Source organism: Physella acuta, unplaced genomic scaffold (assembly GCF_028476545.2).
Source record: "Physella acuta isolate Inbredline_101_S28 unplaced genomic scaffold, ASM2847654v3 ptg000281l, whole genome shotgun sequence".
Taxonomy (NCBI): Eukaryota; Metazoa; Mollusca; class Gastropoda; family Physidae; genus Physella; species Physella acuta.
This window is the reverse complement of record NW_026731800.1, coordinates 208,370-228,214: the sequence shown is the minus strand read 5'-3', so window position 1 is coordinate 228,214 and position 19,845 is coordinate 208,370. Positions and strand designations below refer to the sequence as shown.

General features: G+C 33.2%; 3 protein-coding genes across 8 annotated transcripts in view; 2 read left to right on the top strand and 1 right to left on the bottom strand.

The window, feature by feature from the left end:
- LOC131939508 (uncharacterized) overlaps window positions 1-7,179 on the top strand; it is a 39,237-nt gene extending 32,058 nt beyond the window's left edge. For all 4 annotated transcript variants that reach the window (XM_059297841.1, XM_059297843.1, XM_059297842.1 and 1 more), the window contains 3 exons: window positions 3,318-3,958; window positions 4,374-4,472; window positions 4,957-7,179. In XM_059297841.1, the coding sequence (XP_059153824.1) occupies window positions 3,318-3,958; window positions 4,374-4,472; window positions 4,957-5,201 (985 nt within the window). In that variant the 3' untranslated portion in view covers window positions 5,202-7,179. The remainder of the gene's footprint in view (window positions 1-3,317; window positions 3,959-4,373; window positions 4,473-4,956) is intronic.
- LOC131939509 (EEF1A lysine methyltransferase 2) lies at window positions 7,167-10,940 on the bottom strand. Of its 3 annotated transcripts, none has more exons than XM_059297844.1 (7): window positions 10,872-10,940; window positions 9,372-9,484; window positions 8,985-9,050; window positions 8,677-8,794; window positions 8,287-8,394; window positions 7,767-7,998; window positions 7,167-7,677 (listed from the first exon to the last, which is right to left on the bottom strand). In XM_059297844.1, the coding sequence occupies exons 2-7, from the start codon at window positions 9,428-9,430 to the stop codon at window positions 7,583-7,585; spliced, it is 678 nt and encodes a 225-aa protein (XP_059153827.1). In that variant the 5' UTR covers window positions 9,431-9,484; window positions 10,872-10,940; the 3' UTR covers window positions 7,167-7,582. The 3 variants fall into 3 exon arrangements, with proteins under 3 accessions (XP_059153827.1, XP_059153829.1, XP_059153828.1); XM_059297846.1 differs by lacking the exon at window positions 10,872-10,940 and adding an exon at window positions 10,604-10,688; XM_059297845.1 differs by lacking the exon at window positions 10,872-10,940 and adding an exon at window positions 9,780-10,067.
- Window positions 10,939-18,801, top strand: LOC131939510 (ras-related protein Rab-7a). The gene is made up of 6 exons (XM_059297847.1): window positions 10,939-11,052; window positions 14,673-14,787; window positions 15,534-15,634; window positions 16,558-16,684; window positions 16,803-17,021; window positions 17,184-18,801. The coding sequence occupies exons 3-6, from the start codon at window positions 15,582-15,584 to the stop codon at window positions 17,403-17,405; spliced, it is 621 nt and encodes a 206-aa protein (XP_059153830.1). The 5' UTR covers window positions 10,939-11,052; window positions 14,673-14,787; window positions 15,534-15,581; the 3' UTR covers window positions 17,406-18,801.
- The last annotated feature ends 1,044 nt before the right edge of the window (window positions 18,802-19,845 follow it).

The following is a 19,845-nucleotide window of genomic DNA, read 5'->3' as shown; positions in this document are numbered from 1 at the left end:
TCCATAAGGGGGTGACTCATGCTAACAAGTATTCCTAGACAGGAAACCGCCTTTTTCTTCGATCGTTTTTAAAAGAGAAAAAAAAAAGTCTATTGATATAAAAGTAGGCCTAGTCTAGTGCCTTCATGTAGACATGTAGTTTACTTGCCGACCTAACGTTCTGCCCTTCAGACTAAAGCGCCCCCCTTCTCCCCCCCCCCACCCAATTTTTTTCTTGATAAATATATAACGTATTTATTTAATTTAAAACGTCCTAAGAAACTTTTAGGAGGGGAGGGGTGCCTCTGAGGGGGGGGGGGGGGGCTCTGTTAAAAATGAGCCTCCCAACATTTGCTTTAATAAAAAATGCAAAGCAAAAAATGGTAAATAAACAACAAATTAAAAAGAGTATGTCCTAACGCCGGATAGTCTTACACAGGTAACAGTTTTAACCCTGTCTTGGCGCATACAATTTTCTGTTCCATAAAATGGAAGCAAAGACGGTAAAACACACCAAAACAAAACAGGAGTTCAGTAGCCAACCTCAATTACGTCATGTCGCGTTATTTCACTCCTTCGTGCTTTAAATATTGTGGTTTTCTTTTCTTTTTTTATTTGTATTTTGACATGCAGCAAAGTTGAACATCTAGATTGAGGCGCCGTCATAAAATATAGCCTAGCGCCCTAGTGAAGCGGTTTTAAAACATTTTGTCACTGAGTCTACCATTAAAAAGCCAAAAATCTTGGCGCCTTCCCAACATTTTGTATTCTATAACCATACTAGCATACTAAGACAAAAACTTTTAAACAAATTCAAGACAATGGTGTAAATGCTAATAGAAACGATACAACTTTTTATTGAGTTGTTTTTTCTTTCGAGAATAAAAATGGTAATTTAGCATCAACACATTAATATAAAAGTAGAGCCCTATATTAGCAGAAGTAAAATACAACAATTTTGAATTTAAAGTAGAGTCAAAAGATAAATCTGACATGAAGAAGTCTGAAGTATATACAAAAAATGTAATCTATTTTTTTATGTTTGTAATTTCTTACAATAATAAACGAATATAATTTTTAAAAATTTTACTTGAATATCTTTTTATTTTTAAAGGATATTGGGAATATAAGTATAGGTTGTATCCCTTGGTTTATTTTAATTTTTTTTATAAATGGGAAGTAACTAACACAATTTAACATTCATTGTAAAACTTCTATTTTTCAACGCAGGGGAATGTGTCTATAGTAGTATAGTAGCTACACATATTATAGGCTATTTTTTAGCGCAATTTCCATACTGGCAATTGCGTTTAATAATGCGTCATTTCTGGATGGAAGGATGGATGTGTGTCCGCAGCTTTAAGTGGTATCTCCTCCTCAACGAAGCAATATCGCGGACTAGTTCCAAAAGCAAATATGGCAAGTTCCGAGGATGATTGTGGGCCAAAAAAATTCCCGGAATTCCTTCCTGGATTTCCCGGAAAAGCCAAAAAACTTCGAAAAAATGCAGTTTTTGGCCCATATCTCGGCAACCAGACCACTTAGCGACTTGAAACATTTACCAATCGATTCCTGCCATAATTTAGAACAGTATTGCCGAAGAAAGTTTTCAAAAATATCCTTTCGTTCGGTCAAAAAAATTTAATTAAGAACATTTAAACTGAGCATCGGGTAGGCCTAGGATGATATTTACTTTTTAAACTGAACATCGTGTAGGCCTACTCGTTAAAACAAAACTATTTCCGTTGATATAGGTTAATATAGTTGTCTTTTTTTTTAGCGCAAAAAAAATATCCTTTCGTTCGGTCACAAAAAATTAAAAAATTAAAAATTGTTATGGATAACATAAGGAAATTGCGCTTAAATTGTCACTAGACTTTTTATTAACTTGTTTCAAATGTCAGTTGCATACATATATTTTTCTTACATCAGTGTATTATTATACTTAGATATATATGTATTTCGATATACAAATAGATAAAACTAAAGAGCTATATTAGTGTTTGGAGCTAAAGTAACGATATTTAATAAGAACCGAAACTAGAATTTTAAAATAAAAACCGTATGTACTTTTTTTACTGTAAATGTTTCGATATGGCAATGAGATCGCGTAAGACTGGGGGGGGGGGGGGGTGGGAGGGCGTCAAAACACCCAGCAAAGTGTTAAGTTTATCCAAGATCTGTCCCAAGTAAAAATTATTTGCTAGATGACACCTTTGGCGACATTCGTCACAGCTATTTAAAAAATTAGCATGCCAGACAGACAGACAGACGTAGGCAGTTTTAAATTTAAATATGAGAAATATAAGAGCGGTCTTGTTTTTACATATGTCACTGACATGTTGACTTATTAGGAGGCGCAGATGAAGCCGATGAAGGCGCGAAAACTTTAATAGAAATGAACAATATATATTATAAGGATATGCCCGAATGTCCCCTGTCATTCAAATTTCACTGGCTTAAATTTGATTTTCGCAACAAAAAAACCTACTCTCTTAATTCTTTTATTTTTTTTGTCCACATTAAGAAGTCGATTCAAAAAATCATATAGTAAATACTGGACGTTTTTATAAGACTGTTGTTTTGATACACCTTAGACCTAATTTGGGATTCGACTTTAACAAGCTAAATGTTGTCACGCTGTAAGATGTCAGCTCCTCGTGTTCCGCCTTAAGACACTGGCTCCACCTGGGGCGACGCCACGATTAGCCACGGCGCTGTGTGGACCAGACGACCGTCGTGCCGTGCAGAAATCAGGACAGCTGACAGCTGATTTCTGCCCGTGTCATATTCACGTGCTGGTTCCATTGTCGCAGAAATATACCAGAATCGGAAGAATTGATTTCAGATGCTCTGCTGGTGTCATTACCAGTGTTTCTTCCAGACTTTTTCTCCGGGGGGGGGGGGGGGGGGGGGGGGAAAGGGGCACTTGAAATTTTCGGGGGGGTAGACTTTCTTTGGGGGGGGGGGGTGCCCCCGAAGAGATGCCTGGAAGAAACTCTGGTCATTACCGTTTGCTGGTTTCACTATAGCAAAAATATAAAAACACAATGTGAATCGCGAAGTCTTAGTGCTGATTCTTTACGCAATTCTTATTTTCTAAGAAACGATTTTTTTCTTGTAAGGCATACTTTTTTCCATATAGAACCGCATGCGACTTATAGACTGAACAATGTTATTGCCTAGACTGCCCTAGACTAACATAACTGCAGGGTTTTAAAGGAGATCGGGATTTCGTATTGATAGATTTCCACCGGTCAGCATTGAAGCACATATAAAGCTACTTAGTACTTGACTACTAGACCTGCTTTATGACGGGCTTTTGTTTTATTTTGCAGGCAATTCTCCAGCTTCAGTTGTGAAAACCTCCCCCCTCCTCCCTACTACCCCGCCCATGTTAGCTCAGACCCGGACACCGGCTGCCCCCTGGTCCCTCCCTATCAGCTCCCTCCTCCTCTCTTCAAATACACCCCTCACACCAATTCTCAGCTTCCTCCCCCACCTCTCCTCCCCGCCTCCCTCCCCCCACCCAACACTTTGCCGCCGTCCCCCGTGCAGACCCACCCCATCAGACACCAACCCGACCCTTCTCTCCCACCTCCCCCACTCTCGCAGGTCCGGTCGTCCCCGCCCGTGACGCCCCTCCCGCCCTATCACACGTCCTGTAGAAGCTGTAGTCCTCCCCCGTCTCTACCCCCCTACCACTCCTCATGCCGGAGCTGCAGCCCGCCCCCTCCCCCAAAGTATTCTGACATCACCAGACTGCACGTGGACGTCCAACACGCCCCCCTCAACCTGTCCCTGTCGAGTTCACAAACCGCCACCTCGCGGACACCCTACCCTGGCAGCAGTGGCGCACCCTCAACAGGAGAGGCTTACAGAGACCGAGTGGAGCCTGGAGAAACCCAGCACAGGACACTGTCAAATCAAAATGGCAGTAACCACGAATCAGCAGCTCAAGTCACCAGACCTATACAAAGTATGTCTAGTCAGCAATGCTTTTATACAAGCAAGCAACTAGGCCTATGTGTTCGCTTAAGATTATTATTTAGTATATTTATTGTTTTGTTGGTATTTTTTTTCCAACTGTAAAACCATTGGCATACTGGTTAGACACTGCTTGTCCTTAAAAGTTTCTTGTAAGAATAATATGAAATACCCAAGACCAATCAATATTTTGCAAATGATAGATGACAATTGGTATCAGGTGTATAACAACAGAGATTAGTTTTAGCAGTACAAATCGTTTTTGTTTTTTTAAGTCAGCTTGCTTAACTCATTAGATTGACCTGAAAAAAAATTTTAGTTGTAATTTTATGTCCAAGCCAAATTTTCTTATTCATGATTAGTACCTATCCTATACATTCTTAGATTTTATTTGGCTTTTGTTGTAGTTTCAGATGAAGCCATAGAGGAACATTTCCGCCGGTCACTAGGAAAGTGCTATAGTGAACCATCACCTCCAAAACAGATGACTGTGTCAGAAAAAATATGTAAGTACAACTGGATACATTTTTTATTGTAAAAGTGTAGATGTAAAAAAAAGATTTAAGGCAATATATTTTTAATCTTTATCCACAATCAAATTAATATGGATCAGTATCATCACTAGACTATTACAAGTGTGTTAGGTTAGTTTTTTTTATGGATGCCATCAGGGTTAATTATTCTACTAAGGTGGGGAATATCATCACACATTCCCCTCTTCATTCAAAAGGAACAAGTGTACAATGTATATTTTCTGTGGGTTGTACGGCACTGCTTAATGGAATGTTTCTGTCACATGTATCAACTTCATAACTCACTTGTCAGAGTTGCAATGAACTGAGGTCAAACTCTTAAACTCACTCATCAGTTGCAATGAACTGAGTTCAAACTCTTAATCAAATGAAACTTTCTTAGCAGATAAATTAAAAAAAAAAATTCCCTTAAATTTTAAGTTAAAATGTTAACAGTAACAATCTTATCATCTGACAGGCTCAGTAGATGACCACTTTGCTCGGGCTCTTGGTGACCAGATGTGGACAGAAATCAAAGCAAGATCAGAACCACCGCCTATAGATGCAGGGTCTGTTGATGCACATTTTGCTAAAGCCCTTGGTGAAAGTATGTGGAGAAAGCTCAAGGCAGAGAAGAAATTAGACGATGATGTAAATTCACAACAGCAGCCAACAAATCAACACCAGTCATCTTCACCATTACAAACACCATTAGTCACATAATTCATCAATGGATATACTATGATCATAAAAAAAGATTTTCAAAAAAAGTTTAATAAAAGTAAATAAACATTTAGGATTACCACCTGAAATGAACTATGTATTTTTAAAAACCTTCTTGTAAATATTTTTTTCATGCATATTTTTAGAATGAAGAAATCAGATGTTACATTGTTAGATTATTTTCTATTAAGAATTGTTTAGTGAATATTCCACTCATACATTATTTGAACTTACTATAACTTACACTACAAAATCTTTTATGCTTGTTCTATTATTTTCAAAAAGTTTTAATTCTTTGTACTCATTATAGTATTTGTCAATATATGTAAATACTCTGTATTTTATGTGGAAAAAATATTTATTATAAAATTTACTGGGCATACCTTTTTAGAAATACTGATTTGGAGATAAATGCTGAAATATTTGTATAAAAAAATCATAAGCTCTTCTAAAAAGATTGAGATTGAAAAATAGACCATGTTAATCTGGAACTATCAGATTTCAAAGTGTCTAAATTTTTTAATGATGTATATTAGTACTTTGTAGTAGTCCAATGCAAGGGTATTGCTACAGAACTACATGAAAGCATGCTTCAACACTTGAAGGTATTAGCTTCTATCGTGATTACAATGAAGACAGGTCCGGCAGCCTGTTTTAACAATTCTCATGTTTGCCAACTACCAGTACTAGTCTGCAGATAATCTGGTAACAGGCAAGCACCGTGTTTACAGATTGGGCATATATTATTTATAAAATACTGCTTCACTATATTCTTTTGATGGGTTTAATCATTTGCAACTTCTCTGAATTGCATTAGGTAAACATTGTAACTTTCTTAAACAGAAGTGTTTGTGCCATTTTGTTAATATATAGATGTAAAAAAAAAAATCACAAAAATATAACATTTTCAAGTGTGATGCAGCCACTCAGTATTTGAGTCACTTGTGAAATGCTTTATTTAAAACATAGTACTTGTGTATGGTTTCACTAGCTGTGAGGTTTCTCTGTATTATTAAATGCCTATTGTCAAGGTTTTTTTAATTAGTCATGCTTTGATTTTATCATTAACAGATTCAGTATATCTGTCTTGTGATATGAGACTCTCAATTTTTGCTGACAGTGTTAATTTTAATTCTGTCTTGTATTTATTGTTCTAATGCCAGACATCAAATGAATTATGTAAAAAATTGTTATTGTTTCTGTTCATTACTTTTAATTTAAAAGTACCGGTTGCCTTAAGGTCTGTCTTATTTTATTCTTTATTCCCCTACAAAAATATTTGGACTTTGTAAATAAGCAAGTATAATTATGTTTCATTATTGTTAAACACCTCACATTGTAAATAATCCCAAAAAGAAATTGTCTTCTTCTGGTTCTACATTTACACCTAATTTTGTTGATCACTTATTGTTTTGTAACTTTCGACTAAAAAACATTGACCCTTTTTAAAAAATTACAAGTGTTAGCCAAGCAGTTGTGGTTTAGCTAAAAATGCAGTCTTTGATGTGTAGTCCATTCCAATTGAAATTAATGTTTTTCCTATATCTTCATTCTATTTGAACAAGCAAACCTTTTATTTCCCATGATTGCTTTGTTTAAATAAAAAAAAAAAGATTTTTGTTTGGATACTTGCAAGTAATTTAAATTTGTCATTTAAAAATAACATTATGGTGATGTGGTACCAAAAAAACAAACAAAAAAAAAAACAGTGTTGGGTAGTTCATATTTATTGATGTGAGGAAATGGTTCAAAGTTCAGTTTAAATCTCTGCCAGTCTTGACCATTTACTTACATTAACTTTTTAATACAAATTTCACTAAATGGGTCAATCTATAAATGTAGCATATGTAAATAACTGGCGTGTTCCATTGTTTTATTTTCATGACAAAAAAGTACAATTTTGTTTTCTTGTACATAGTCTGATGAGAAAAGTATAAAGTTCACAAATCAATGGTTAAAATAAATTATATGAAAATGACTAGGTTTTTGTGTTTTAATTCTATGTTTTTGTGGTTGATTCTTTAACATTACTGGTATGTACAGTGACTTTTTGACATGCAAAAATACATACATAATACAAAAGTGAGATTTTGTAACTGTGCTAAGCCAAGCTAATATAAACTCTTCAAGTATATTTATTGATTAGCTTATACATATCTATTCTTTGAATAGCATTAGATCTGTCCATATTTAGGGAACCAGTCGATGGTATATCAGACCTTGTCCAAACCATACAACTCAATGGGCAATGGGCTGTTACCATCATGATCAGTCCTTGCAGCTTGTCAGGATGAGATTCATCAGATTTTGGCCTTTTCTTTAAAGCACCAAAAAGAAGTCAGAACACCTTCACATTTGCTTGTCTTAAGAAAGACTCTTTGCTACCTCAATTTAAAAACTAGTGTTGTTACTGTTTGTCCAGTTTTTCCACCAAAGGTAAATTTTGGAGCTGGTATTTCATGAACTAACTCAAACTCTGAAACAAAAATTTCTAAAATGAAAATATATTTCCGTGAGGGCAAGTTAGTTTTTAAGCAGTCGACAACAATTTAGAAAGTGACTTACCATTTTGAAAATTAAGCTTAAGCTGCTCGGATGTCCAGTTGCAAGAAGTGATGATAAACAAGCCTCCTTCTTTAAGCAATGACTTAACACTACAGCTGTAGGTCCTTCTGTCATCCACAACATGGGCTTGGCGTAAGCTGATTGCATCATAGGTACCTTTATCAACACAAACATCAAAGGGTCCTTGCTTGGACAAATCTTCCACAGAAGAAGTAGATAAAAGGTCACACACCTGATGAAGTAAAGTTTGGTTAATGACTTGTGAGGTACAGATGCAATTCAATGAGGAAGGAAAATACCGAACACCATGATACAGTTGATGAAAAACTAATACCCTATGTCTCATGATACAAAAATGTAGATGATAGCTGAGAATTTAGCCCTGCCTGAGGTACAAATTTAAATTAACTTAATGTCTAATCATTTAATTAATTAAACAAGCAGTATAGACAAAATATATGGCGTAAACTATCTATCAATCTGTCATTAATAAGTACAGGAAGTTCAAAGTTGAACTTACCAGGAAATTAATATCAGTAACACCTTCCTTATTAGCTATGCTTTTGGACAGTTGGATAGCTCCCTCAGAGTAATCTACGCCTGTTAAGTTTGTAAAGTTCTCTTCTGTCTGTAGGTTTAAAAAATCACTATAAAAGTTTGTTAAAATATTTTGTACCTTATTAATTAGTTAAAAATAGCCATTTAAACAATGATTAAAAAACAATTTGTAAAACATTTAAATTCTGATACAAACTCAACTAGAACTTAAAACTGTCAACACATTTTAAGATGTATAATAACTCACAAATAAAAACAAGAAAACCTCTATGCAGGATAACTAAAAAAAGGATTCTTTTATAGTAACGAGTTTTTTAAATCCTAAATGTAATTCAGACAATTATATACTTACCAGTGCAAGAAGGAGCAACCCATTACCACAACCTAGATCCAATATTTTAGCAGTAGAGGGTAAACCAGACTTATTCGCTATCCAGTTTACAACCCTATGCTGTGCTTCTTCTCCAAACCTACATAATGGCAAATAAACCATGTTTTACTATTTTCTCTTTATTATTATTTATTTATTAGTTTATCATTAATGTTTAGTAAAATTTTAAAACTAAAAATTAATTGGTAGGCGTATTATAACTTTTAAAAATTCCTTACTGATAAGAAGTGTATTTAATTTTTAGTAAAAACTAAACATAACATACTTACCAAATTTCCCCTACATCACCAATTTCATCAAAAGATTTTAACTCTCTACTGTAGGCATTATCCCAGCTAAAAAATTTTAATATTAAAGAAAACTATTATTAACTTATTTGCTTTTTTCTAGACTTTCACATCTAACCAATTTAAAAAAAGATAACCACTTTATTGAACAATTTGATTTGCCTCTTGTTCCTTTTATGATTACTAGAATTTATCCTGCTATTAAAATGGGTGAGAAAGTAGGAAATTAATAAATCATTTAGGTCTACAAATTTTTCATTGCTATATGCACTCCATAGTAATTATATAATTAACAAACGGTTGTGTAAAACCACTTCATTTAGATAAATATTACAAAACAATACAGACAATTAAATAAAAGATTCTTACTACTCTTGAGTTCCTAATTCAGAAGAACCAAAGTCAGATATTGCTTCATTTTCCTCCATAGTTGAGAATCAAGTCAGCTTACAATCTTAATATTTCTTTGAATTGCAGTTGATCTGTCAATTTAAGGGAGATAATAGTTCTAATATAACTAATATTTAAAATTGCTTCTGCCATTACTAGGTTGGGGCTGGACAGAAACTGAAAAGTGCTATAAACTTTCTATGGGACTGCACATGTTAACCCAGAATCCTAAGAAATATAAATGAGCAGTTCTTCATATTTTGTTGCCTTTTAATTTATGTTTAGTTAGAAGTAGAGTGCATTTTCCATATTCTATAGAAATGCTTGACATTTGTAATTCTAAGTAGGACTACTAGATTTTTTTAAAAAGGCTCTAAGTATACTTACAAATTAACTTATTAAGAGAGAAAAATCCAGAATAGGCCAATAAATTTTTAAATAGTTGGAATATGGGATGGTGGGCATGACTACTAATTCGTAAGATTCAAATCTGAAAGCTGTGCTTGAGTCCATCCAGATCTCGTGTGGGAGAGTATATGTGGCTGGGCACAGAAGTCAGAACTAACATCACCACATGTCGAGGTCAAAGAAACATGTGAACCCTTCCTCATTAGCCCTTTTAACTACCAGGTCTAAAAGAGTAACTACTTACAAGTTGAACTAACAATGACTACAATGCAAAATAAATAAACCAACAATTGGAAGGACATCAAGGAATGTATTGAGCTGCCTGTTGCCAAATAACTAAGAGCAGCAAAAGGCCAAGAAAGATGCCATAACAATCATTGTGAGGAAAATCAACTGTGGTCCCAAACACACCAGGGATTAAGGGATGATTGATTAATTGGAATAATTGAACAATGCAAAAAATTATTACAAAGGGTGTAGGCCTAATCAATAATATACATTTAGCCAAATTTAAGTAGTTACCTAACAGTTAAATTATACCTTAGATGGCTTAGAAATCCAACAGTTTACTCAAACATTTGATTTTTTTTTGGGGGGGGGGGCAACGACACTGGTATAAAAAAAGTGGAGGGGGCGGTAGACTTTCTAACTAAAATTTTAAAATAAAATTAGTACTTAACATAGGCCTACTAACTAAGTTATAACTAATTAATTAGTAGTAGGCCTAATTAGTAATTACTTAGGCTATTCTATAATACTAATATTATAATATAGGCCTCAATTATATTACTAGATCTACTGACTTGATTAGTCATTCGACTCATTGTCAGTCAGCTGTGTTTCCTAAGGCCTAAGCCGCGGGTCACTTAACACTACACAACAGTAACTCACTGACACTGTGTTGTTTTTGGTAGGCGTGGTATTTCTGTTATTTTTTTTTTTTTTAAATTAGTCTATTAGAATTACGCTAATATTGTAAACTGCCCAATCTAATCTTACGGTTTACGCTAGACTTTATTCTATAGTATTTCACTGTTTAGTAGATTAATATCTTAAATCTTACACACGCACATTTTATATTTCAAATACTTATTGATCCGGAAGTTGATCTAACAGCTGACCCCATAGGAAGAGTGACGTCACTGGTCACGGGATTTAGCGCCATATTGTAGAGGGTGTTTGTTTTCTGTACCCAGTTACCCTACTCGAACAGAGCTATTTAATCAATCAAAGGAATTCCTTTAATATTTAGGTAATAAATACAGTGATTTCAATTAAAGAATCATTTTTTAATTGCGTATGTGTTACTGTTTTGTAAATTATAGTTAGCTATTTTAAAATATTATTATAATTTATTAAAATTGTGAGACTGGGGACTCGAGGTCTGAGACTGAGTGACAAAAAGTTAAAGTGAGAAGTGACAAGTGAGATTTTAGATTGTTGGGAGATGCGTGATGATTAATTATTTTTTTAAAAAGTTTGTAGATCTATGTGTTGTGTAATTAATTTGGATCTACTAGATCTTAGATCCTGGATAAATTAAAAATTGATCCCCCTAGGCCCAACTTTACTTATTAACTTAACTAGGGGCCTAAACTAAGGGTGTGGGGAAATTGCGAAAAGCGAAATGGCGAGGCGGGAAAATGCGAGAAGGGCGCGAAAACGGTCGGTCACGTGACTTTTTTGTCTCGCATTTTACCACAAGCCGATACTTACGCTGGGTGGTGTTGAAATGCGAAGATTTCTGCGAAAAATTTACCGCACCCGATTTTCAGTGGTATTTGGTCCAGACTTAAAAGACGTTTCGTTTACATTGTTAAAACTTCCGATTTTTCCGTCGCTAGACATACTGATGATTCGTCAACTCCCCCCATCTTTTGTGTCGACTTAGAATACCACCTTGTTCGAAACCGACGGAAATACCGCCGACGATAGATCAACTTCTGTCTTTTGTGTGGACGCCGAGGCCGCCTGATTTACCGTCTTTGAAGATCGCCGTGCCCGGATCCGCTGCCGCCGCAAACATATGTTCTATTGTTGCATAGAAATTTTGTATTATAGCCGCTGCCTACGATTTTTTTCTAGCTTTTTTTACCATATAAATTTAAACACAAGGAAATGCCTACATCATTTGGATACAACAAAATAAAGTGACGTCACCGATATTATCAGTTGCTCGTGCTGTAACGTAAGCTATGGGCCTACTTCAAATATTTTTAAAACCAAGTTGAACTTATCTGAATTTTTTGGTTTTGGTGGTGGTGTTATTTGGGGTTTTCCATAAATGACGTCACACTCGTAGGGGGGGGGGGGGGGGGGTCTGTAATTTTATGACAATGTGTGATGAGGGGGAGGAGGGGGGGGGGGGTTAGATGTGAAGTCACACTATAAAAAAGCAATGTTAGAAAAAGAATTTTAGACGTTTTTTTCGCGTTTTAGAAAACTGTTTTAATACATTGTAATAGGAAATGATTAAAATACTCTATTTTGACCGAAATTAGACAAGATTTTGGGAAAATATCGATGTTTTAAAAAAAAACTCAACTGCTGGTGACAGCAATGAGCAAGACATTGCCAAAATTACAGAAATGATAAAAAATACAAATTATAAAAAACGGAAAACAGATTTTGAGCGTGCGGATGATGATGATGAGTACATGGGTGCCAGTGTTGTTTGTGGGATGAACGAGGAGGTCAACTGTGATGAGAATGTTTATTTTAAAACAAAAAAAATAATTTAAATAAATAAAGATGGAAAAAAAAGAAAAAAACTTTTTTCGCAAAAGTGTCTCGCTATTTACCCTTAATTCCGCAAGTATGTCTCGCATTACCTTCTCGCATTTTCCCGCCTCGCCATTTCGCTTTTCGCGTCTCGCAATTTCCCCACACCCCTAAACTAAGCTCTTTGTTGTGATTATTTGTATTTTGAAAGTATTTTCATCTATTTTGTATCAAATCAATATAGATCTAGATTCTATATTTATTAGATTGTACTTACTTAGTAGGCCCATTACTTAACTAACTTACTAGATCTAGATTCTATTTAGTAATTTTAGTTAGTATCTAGATCTAGTACTTAGTAGGTTGATCTGGTGTATATTTTTTTTAAAATCTTGATTAGTAGGCCTATAGGTCTAAATTCTAGGCCTATTGTATTCTAGGCCTATCTAGATCTATTTGTCCTATTCCTGGCACATTCATGTGACAAACTAGATCTAGTTTCCATGTTCTATAATTAACTATAGCCTCAATTGGTCTAACTAATTACTAAATCATGTGACAAACTGTTTTCTAATTCAAGTCATCTTTATGTGATATAACTGTGACTAGATCTAGATACCAAGTAGTGGGAGGATGTTTTAATTAGCTTTTCTTTAAAATATTATTTCTTGATTAAATTCGACAATTTTCACTTTTAACCCACTCAGTTGTCTATTTCAAGTGTTGATAGACCATTAAACAGGTCTACGGTTTAGGCCCTAGGGGCTTATATGAAATATTTCTTTTCCATAGACCTAAATTTAATTTGTAAGTTTTCTCGGACAGTTATTTTTTTTTTTGTTGTTCCCTGAGATGTTAGTCATTTTGTGTGTGAAAGAATATGTGGTAATTTCTGGATCCAATTTACCTAATTTGAGTCCTCTACCTATTGTTACTGTATAGATTCAGGCATTTCTATAAAATCAATCTAAGAACTGGACTTGGTTATTTTGTGCTCCATTTTCTAGGATGTAGTCAGCACTTTATCATACAAATCTGTAAGCTGATGTCATTGTTTTTTGATAACTTTTTCTGATCATTTAGTGCTGAAGTTCTTTTAATACTAAATTTTACACCATTTGTAATCTTTTTCATTCTTAATTTTAATTTTGGACAGTATTTCCTCCACCAATACAATTAAGTATTACATGTTACCATGTTAGGCAACGTATAGGCAGTTGACTCCTATTTCAGCCTTTTTTTTTTCTGGCTTTGCTTCCATTCAAGAACAAACTACAAGGCAGCAGTTGTTTGATTTTGGAGTTTATCTTTCCTAGATGGTTTGCTGCTCCCAGCTGGGGGGTTCCAACTCGGGACTGTTTGGTTTAGCATCAATGATCTGTACTGACCATGCAGATCCCTCATAATTTGCTATGAATCAATTAATTTTTTTATTAAAAGCTGTTATTGTGATGTGCACTTTAAAAATAAATTTATTTTAAATTTTTGGCTTATTACTTAGATGTATCTATATGATTGATAAAGTAAAAGATCGTGACAATGACATTAAAAAGCTTAACATAGCTTTTTCTGAACATGCACTTGTTAGATAATGAACTTGCCAAAATTTAGCATTTTAAAATTATATATATTTTATCTTATAAAATGTTACATAAGTGCTCCTTAAATATAAAAGTGAAACCAATGCTCTCTTTCAAAAAATTGAATTTAAATACCGTAAGCCTACTTTCCACAACTATCTTGTTTTCTTTAATGATAATATCCCATTAAGTTGGATAACTAGTGAGACTAGTGTCATTTACCTCCAGTCTGTACAAACAAAACCAAACCTAATAAAATTGTTATTGTTTAATTAATTAATTTTTGGTTAGATCAAGTGGTAGTAGTAGTGATAAATTTATATTAATCATTTACCAGTAATAACAAAAACTTTAAAATCTGTTCTTTCTTAACAAGTAGTAGAATATTTTGTTGTATGTATTGTTTTATCAACTTATCTATAACTGTATAAAGTTGTGGTATAAAAGGCAGGGATTTTAACACCAAATCCTAAATACAAATAAATGGTTTGATGTTTTAAAAGAAAAATTAAATTGTGTTTGTATGTTTTGTTATTATAATTAATAGAAGGATAATAATTTTCACTTTTAGGGCTTGGGCCTTTGGAGTTGTTTGAGAAGATATAGAAAAGTAGTGCAGGCATATGTGAAACAGTTCAACAGCTAGTTTCTTGCATTTTTAACTACTATCATTTGGAAGCTTAAAGGTGAGAACTAATTTTCTTAAAAGTATGTCATGTGGACTTATTCTTTTAATGCTTTACAAGCTTCAAATTCTTTTAGAGATGGTTGTGTGTAAATTGATTCTACTATTTTAAGGTGTGGGTCATGTGTGTAGAGCAGCTTGAGTACAAAGTCTCTGTGTAGTGTGTGAATACATTTGTATGCATGATAGCTGGCCCATTGCAAGATTGATAAATATGATGCTTTTTTCTTTTTATCTATGTAGGCTAATATGATAACATAATTTAGGTGCGCTGAGTCTTATTGTGTAGCATGACAATACAATCTATTTTTTTTATCTTACCTAATCTTGTTGCTTTGGGTAGCTATATTTTAAAATGTTATTTTAGGAATGTTTTATTTACACTTTTGTATGTAAACTGGTATGCTTGAAAGCTTGGTTCTAATTTAGTGATATTTTATGGTTTGAAGATTGAAAAAAAAAAGTTAGCTTTGATTATGCATTGCCATTTGATTGTTTCTGTTGCACATTCGTTAAGCTTATTTCATATGACAGCACAGTCTTCTTTGTTTTGTAACTAAGAAGTATATTTTAGAATTATTTCTAGTGTTTTCATGCATTCAGTGGTTATTTAAATTAGTTGCTTTGATTTTATTGGCTGAGTGAGTTCTGATGTACATAATTTTTACACTTAAATACTTATGTTGTGAATTGTTTGCCTTAGTTATTGTACTTACCTCACCCACTTTTGTTTTTCTCATGTTTTAGATTTCTAACATCAGCCTGAGAGATTACATCTAGATAAGACTGAAAACAATGGCATCCAGAAAGAAGGTGCTGTTGAAGGTTATCATATTAGGGGATAGTGGGTGAGTGAATATCTTTCAAATTTTTTTTTTATTCAAAAAGAACACAATCAAATTTTTTTCTGTGAAAAGAATCTGTTCTGCCTCACTATTATGGAGGGATAACTTAAAATCTGAGATTTTATGCAGCACGCCCTGTGGCATTTGGTGGGTAGTGTGGACAAACCTGGCTCCAACAACTAGGAATAGCACCAAGAAATTTAGCGCTGGCGTAGCTTCATTTAAAATATTCTGTTTCAGAAAACAAGGTTACATGTGTATAAATGATTGGTAATACATTGATAAAAATCTTCTTAAAGTGTCGTATCAGCCTCTCTTCTGAGAGTACAGCGATTGGTACCCTAGTAGTAAATTAAAATAATTTAACACCTAGAAAAACATTAACTTCACACCTTTTGCTATTAGTTCAGTTTAAAATTTAATTAAAAATACTTAGAAAATATATATCATGGATAATAAAACTTCCTTTTTTAATATCGCTATATTGGCCACATTAAATAAAAAGTTTTACTAATCATATTGCTTGCAATTTTGAAAATAGACATATTGTTAACTTAAAAAATCATTTAAAATTAACTACCATTGAAAAAATAACCACATTTGTGATTCATAGATTAACCAGAAAAAAATAAATAATGTATCCTGCTTTCACCTCATCCAAAATCTTGTCATCATCTAGACTTCTACTATTCATAAATATTGGTACTTCACTTAGTTCTTGTCTATTCGGACTGTGCCACATTAGAAAAATCTGAGGTGCATTTAGGCCCTTAGGTCTGTAAAATGCCAAGCTATCAAATACTTTTCAATGTGTAGACCTCTAATTAATAAGAATCTTTCATTTTGATAATATTTAAAAACCTATGTTGTTTTAAAATTGTCTTAGATTATAGATTTTTTAAAAATGTTATAATAATTTTTAACAGTGTTGGCAAGACATCATTAATGAATCAGTATGTTGCCAAAAAATTCAGCAACCAATATAAAGCAACAATAGGAGCAGATTTCCTTACCAAAGAGGTGATGGTTGATGACAGAATAGTAACAATGCAGGTCAGTTGACAGTGAGATGTCATATAGACAAAAAACAGCTTTATATTATTACTTTTGCTTGAACCTTTTTGATTTTATTCTATAGTACCCTTTTAGTAGTAGTTTTTTTTTTTTTCAGATCTGGGACACAGCAGGTCAAGAAAGATTTCAGTCTCTTGGTGTAGCCTTTTATCGTGGGGCAGACGGATGTGTACTTGTCTTTGATGTTACTATGCCTAACACATTTCGCTCACTAGACAGCTGGAGAGATGAGTTTCTTATTCAAGCTTCACCTAGAGACCCTGAAAACTTTCCTTTTGTTGTTATTGGAAACAAAATTGACTTGGAAAACCGATCAGTATGTTGTGCATCTAACTATACCCCTTAAAAAATATTAATATTGAATTTCAACAACTATAAAAAGTGAAGGATTTTCTTTATACTTTTAATTGAAGAATTTGATATGTATAGTGAATTTCTTTAAAGGCTTATTTAATTCCATATTTTTAATCCAATACAGGTTTCAGCACGAAGGGCCCAGGGCTGGTGTCACAGTAAAGGAGACATTCCTTATTTTGAAACGTCAGCTAAAGAAGCTATTAATGTAGAGCAAGCTTTCCAGGCAGTTGCCAAAAATGCTATGGCCCAGGAAACAGATGTTGAATTGTGCAGTGATTTTCCAGACCCGATCAAACTTAAAGATGACCCAACTAAAAATAGTAAAGAAGGTTGCGCATGTTAAAGATCAGTAACAATAGTTTCAGTCACAAGTTTGTTGATGTCTTCTGTTGTTTTTATTAGGCAGAATTGTTAGGGTCTGTAATGTTTTTTTTTATTTACTAAAGATATTCTTAAAAATTCAGTAATTTATTATATTTGAAATATGGAAAATTTTGACAGAATTTATAATAGCTCTTGTTTTTGTGTGATTGGACAATGGTAAAACTTCCATTCTTTTGTTTTAGAATGTTAAAGCTCAGCTCACGATTAATATGTAATTTAAACAGTGAGTTATTAGTCATCATTCTACTTTTGTGTTATTTTTACCCGTATCCTTTCAAATGTGATCCGAAGAGCATTTTCCTACTGTATGTGTATGTAGTTTCTTTTCTTCCCTCATCTTTATATGTTTAATAGGTTTGTATGTGTACATAAACTTCATTTTTCTGCAAGATTTTGGAAAACTGTTATTATTGGTCTATTGTAAAAACAATTCTTCAGTCAAACCTAGCTTAGCATATATACTTTTGTTTTCAGCCATTACTTGCTTTAAAAGTTGCCTATTATAATTGAATCAGATGGTTAAAACTTCCCTTCCTCCATTCATAATAACTTTATACATAAATTTTTTCCATTTATAATTATAGTGAATTTTTTCATAAAACTATTCATTTCGAAAGTGGATTTATATTGTTTTCTTGTCAATACATATTCTCTTTCTTTTGAATAGATGTGTTTTCCATTTGTTGTTTAATATCATGGAATTAACATGTACATTAAGTGGATGTTAGTTCATTCTTACATTTTGTTTACTTGTCCACATTTTAATTGGTTAGTAAAGGACACCTCCTCTTACTAAACATATATATTTAACTGCTTTGTGGATAAACAAAACCTAATAATGTCATGTTTAATGTGTGAGAGAACAAAGATTTAATGAATGCTTTTTTTGGAGCTTGATGCTGAATGTTAATAACAGTTATGCTATGTCACCTTCTAATCTATGAATTTTCTCATGTGCAAGTTTTATTTATTTTATTTTCTTGAATGCTGTGTTTGATATAACGTCTACTAGTTAACATGTATGTGAACCGGTATGCTTGAAAGCTTGGTTCTGATTTAGTGATATTTTATGGTTTGAAGATTGATAAAAGATTAGCTTTGATTATGCATTGTCATTGGATTGTTTCTGTTGCACATTCATCAAGATGGTTGATATTTCATATGACAGCGTAGTCTTGTTGTTTTTGTTTTGTAAGAAATCTGTTTTAAGAGCGGAGTTTTTCTAGTGTTTCATGCTGGTTCATTATCTTCTAAGCACAGTGAACATGTTTTTAAGCTACATGTTTGTATCTTTAAAGTAGTTAATTACCAGTTAAACCGTCAGTAATGTGATTAAATAACACACATGTAAAGAGGGCTTTAGTGTCTGTTTGTTTTATATTTACACCAAAATTAAAATTGATATTTAATTTATTGGCAAAGATTAATCTGTTTCTTGTGTAGATGGGCTTAGTTAACTGCTATTGTCCATTTTTGTTTTTAAAAGGGAAAAAATGCTATTAAAATGTTTTAATTTTCTTTATTGAAAGAATACTTCATGATCAGATACAGGGTTTTTCCTATTTGTACCACGAACATTTGTTTTGCTCATATTTTTCAAACCCACATCTTTTAGATGAGCAAGCTCTGAAGAAAAAAAAATGTATCATGATGTATGCAATACATGAACAAACATATTGTTTGTATGCATTAACTAAAATAAAGTCTAAACAGCCAAAAATAGTTTTATTTTGCTTTTATCATCTTATGACTTTTTAGATGCAGTTATTCTCTCTAGATAGTTTATACTTAAAATCATTAGGGTATCTGATTCTTGAAGCTGCTAAAACAGTACTCATTACATAGAGAAAAAGTAGATAGAATTTGTATGAATGTTGCAAGATTTTGAATGGTATAAATATAATTATTTGGGTCTGTGTTTTCAATATTAGAGTGCTGAATATTTAAGTATATCTTTACACTAATTACACACAAAACTACTCTGTGTATTGCATCATCTTTAGACAAAAATAATAGTTAGGTCTAATTTTTCAGTTTACTCTAGTAGTAGCCAAAGGGGAGGAGGTAGCTGGTTATTTACGTACTCGAAATACAGTAGTGACCAATAGACCTGTAAAGATCCTTTACATTCTGGAACAAATAGGACACATACTAGCATTACCCAATAAAATGTTTCATAACATTTCAATATGACCACCTGTTCATGTTACATAAAAGAAATTTCTAGCTGTTACAACAAAATATAAATTATGCAAATAACATCAGTTATGAGAAAGTTGATGGTTACTTTTAAAACATAATTTTGGCTTTTTGAGTTAAATAAGTTATGTAATTGTAAGCCTGTGGTATCAATATTCATCCAGCTATTCAAAAAAGGAGACTTTAAAAAAAAATCTAGA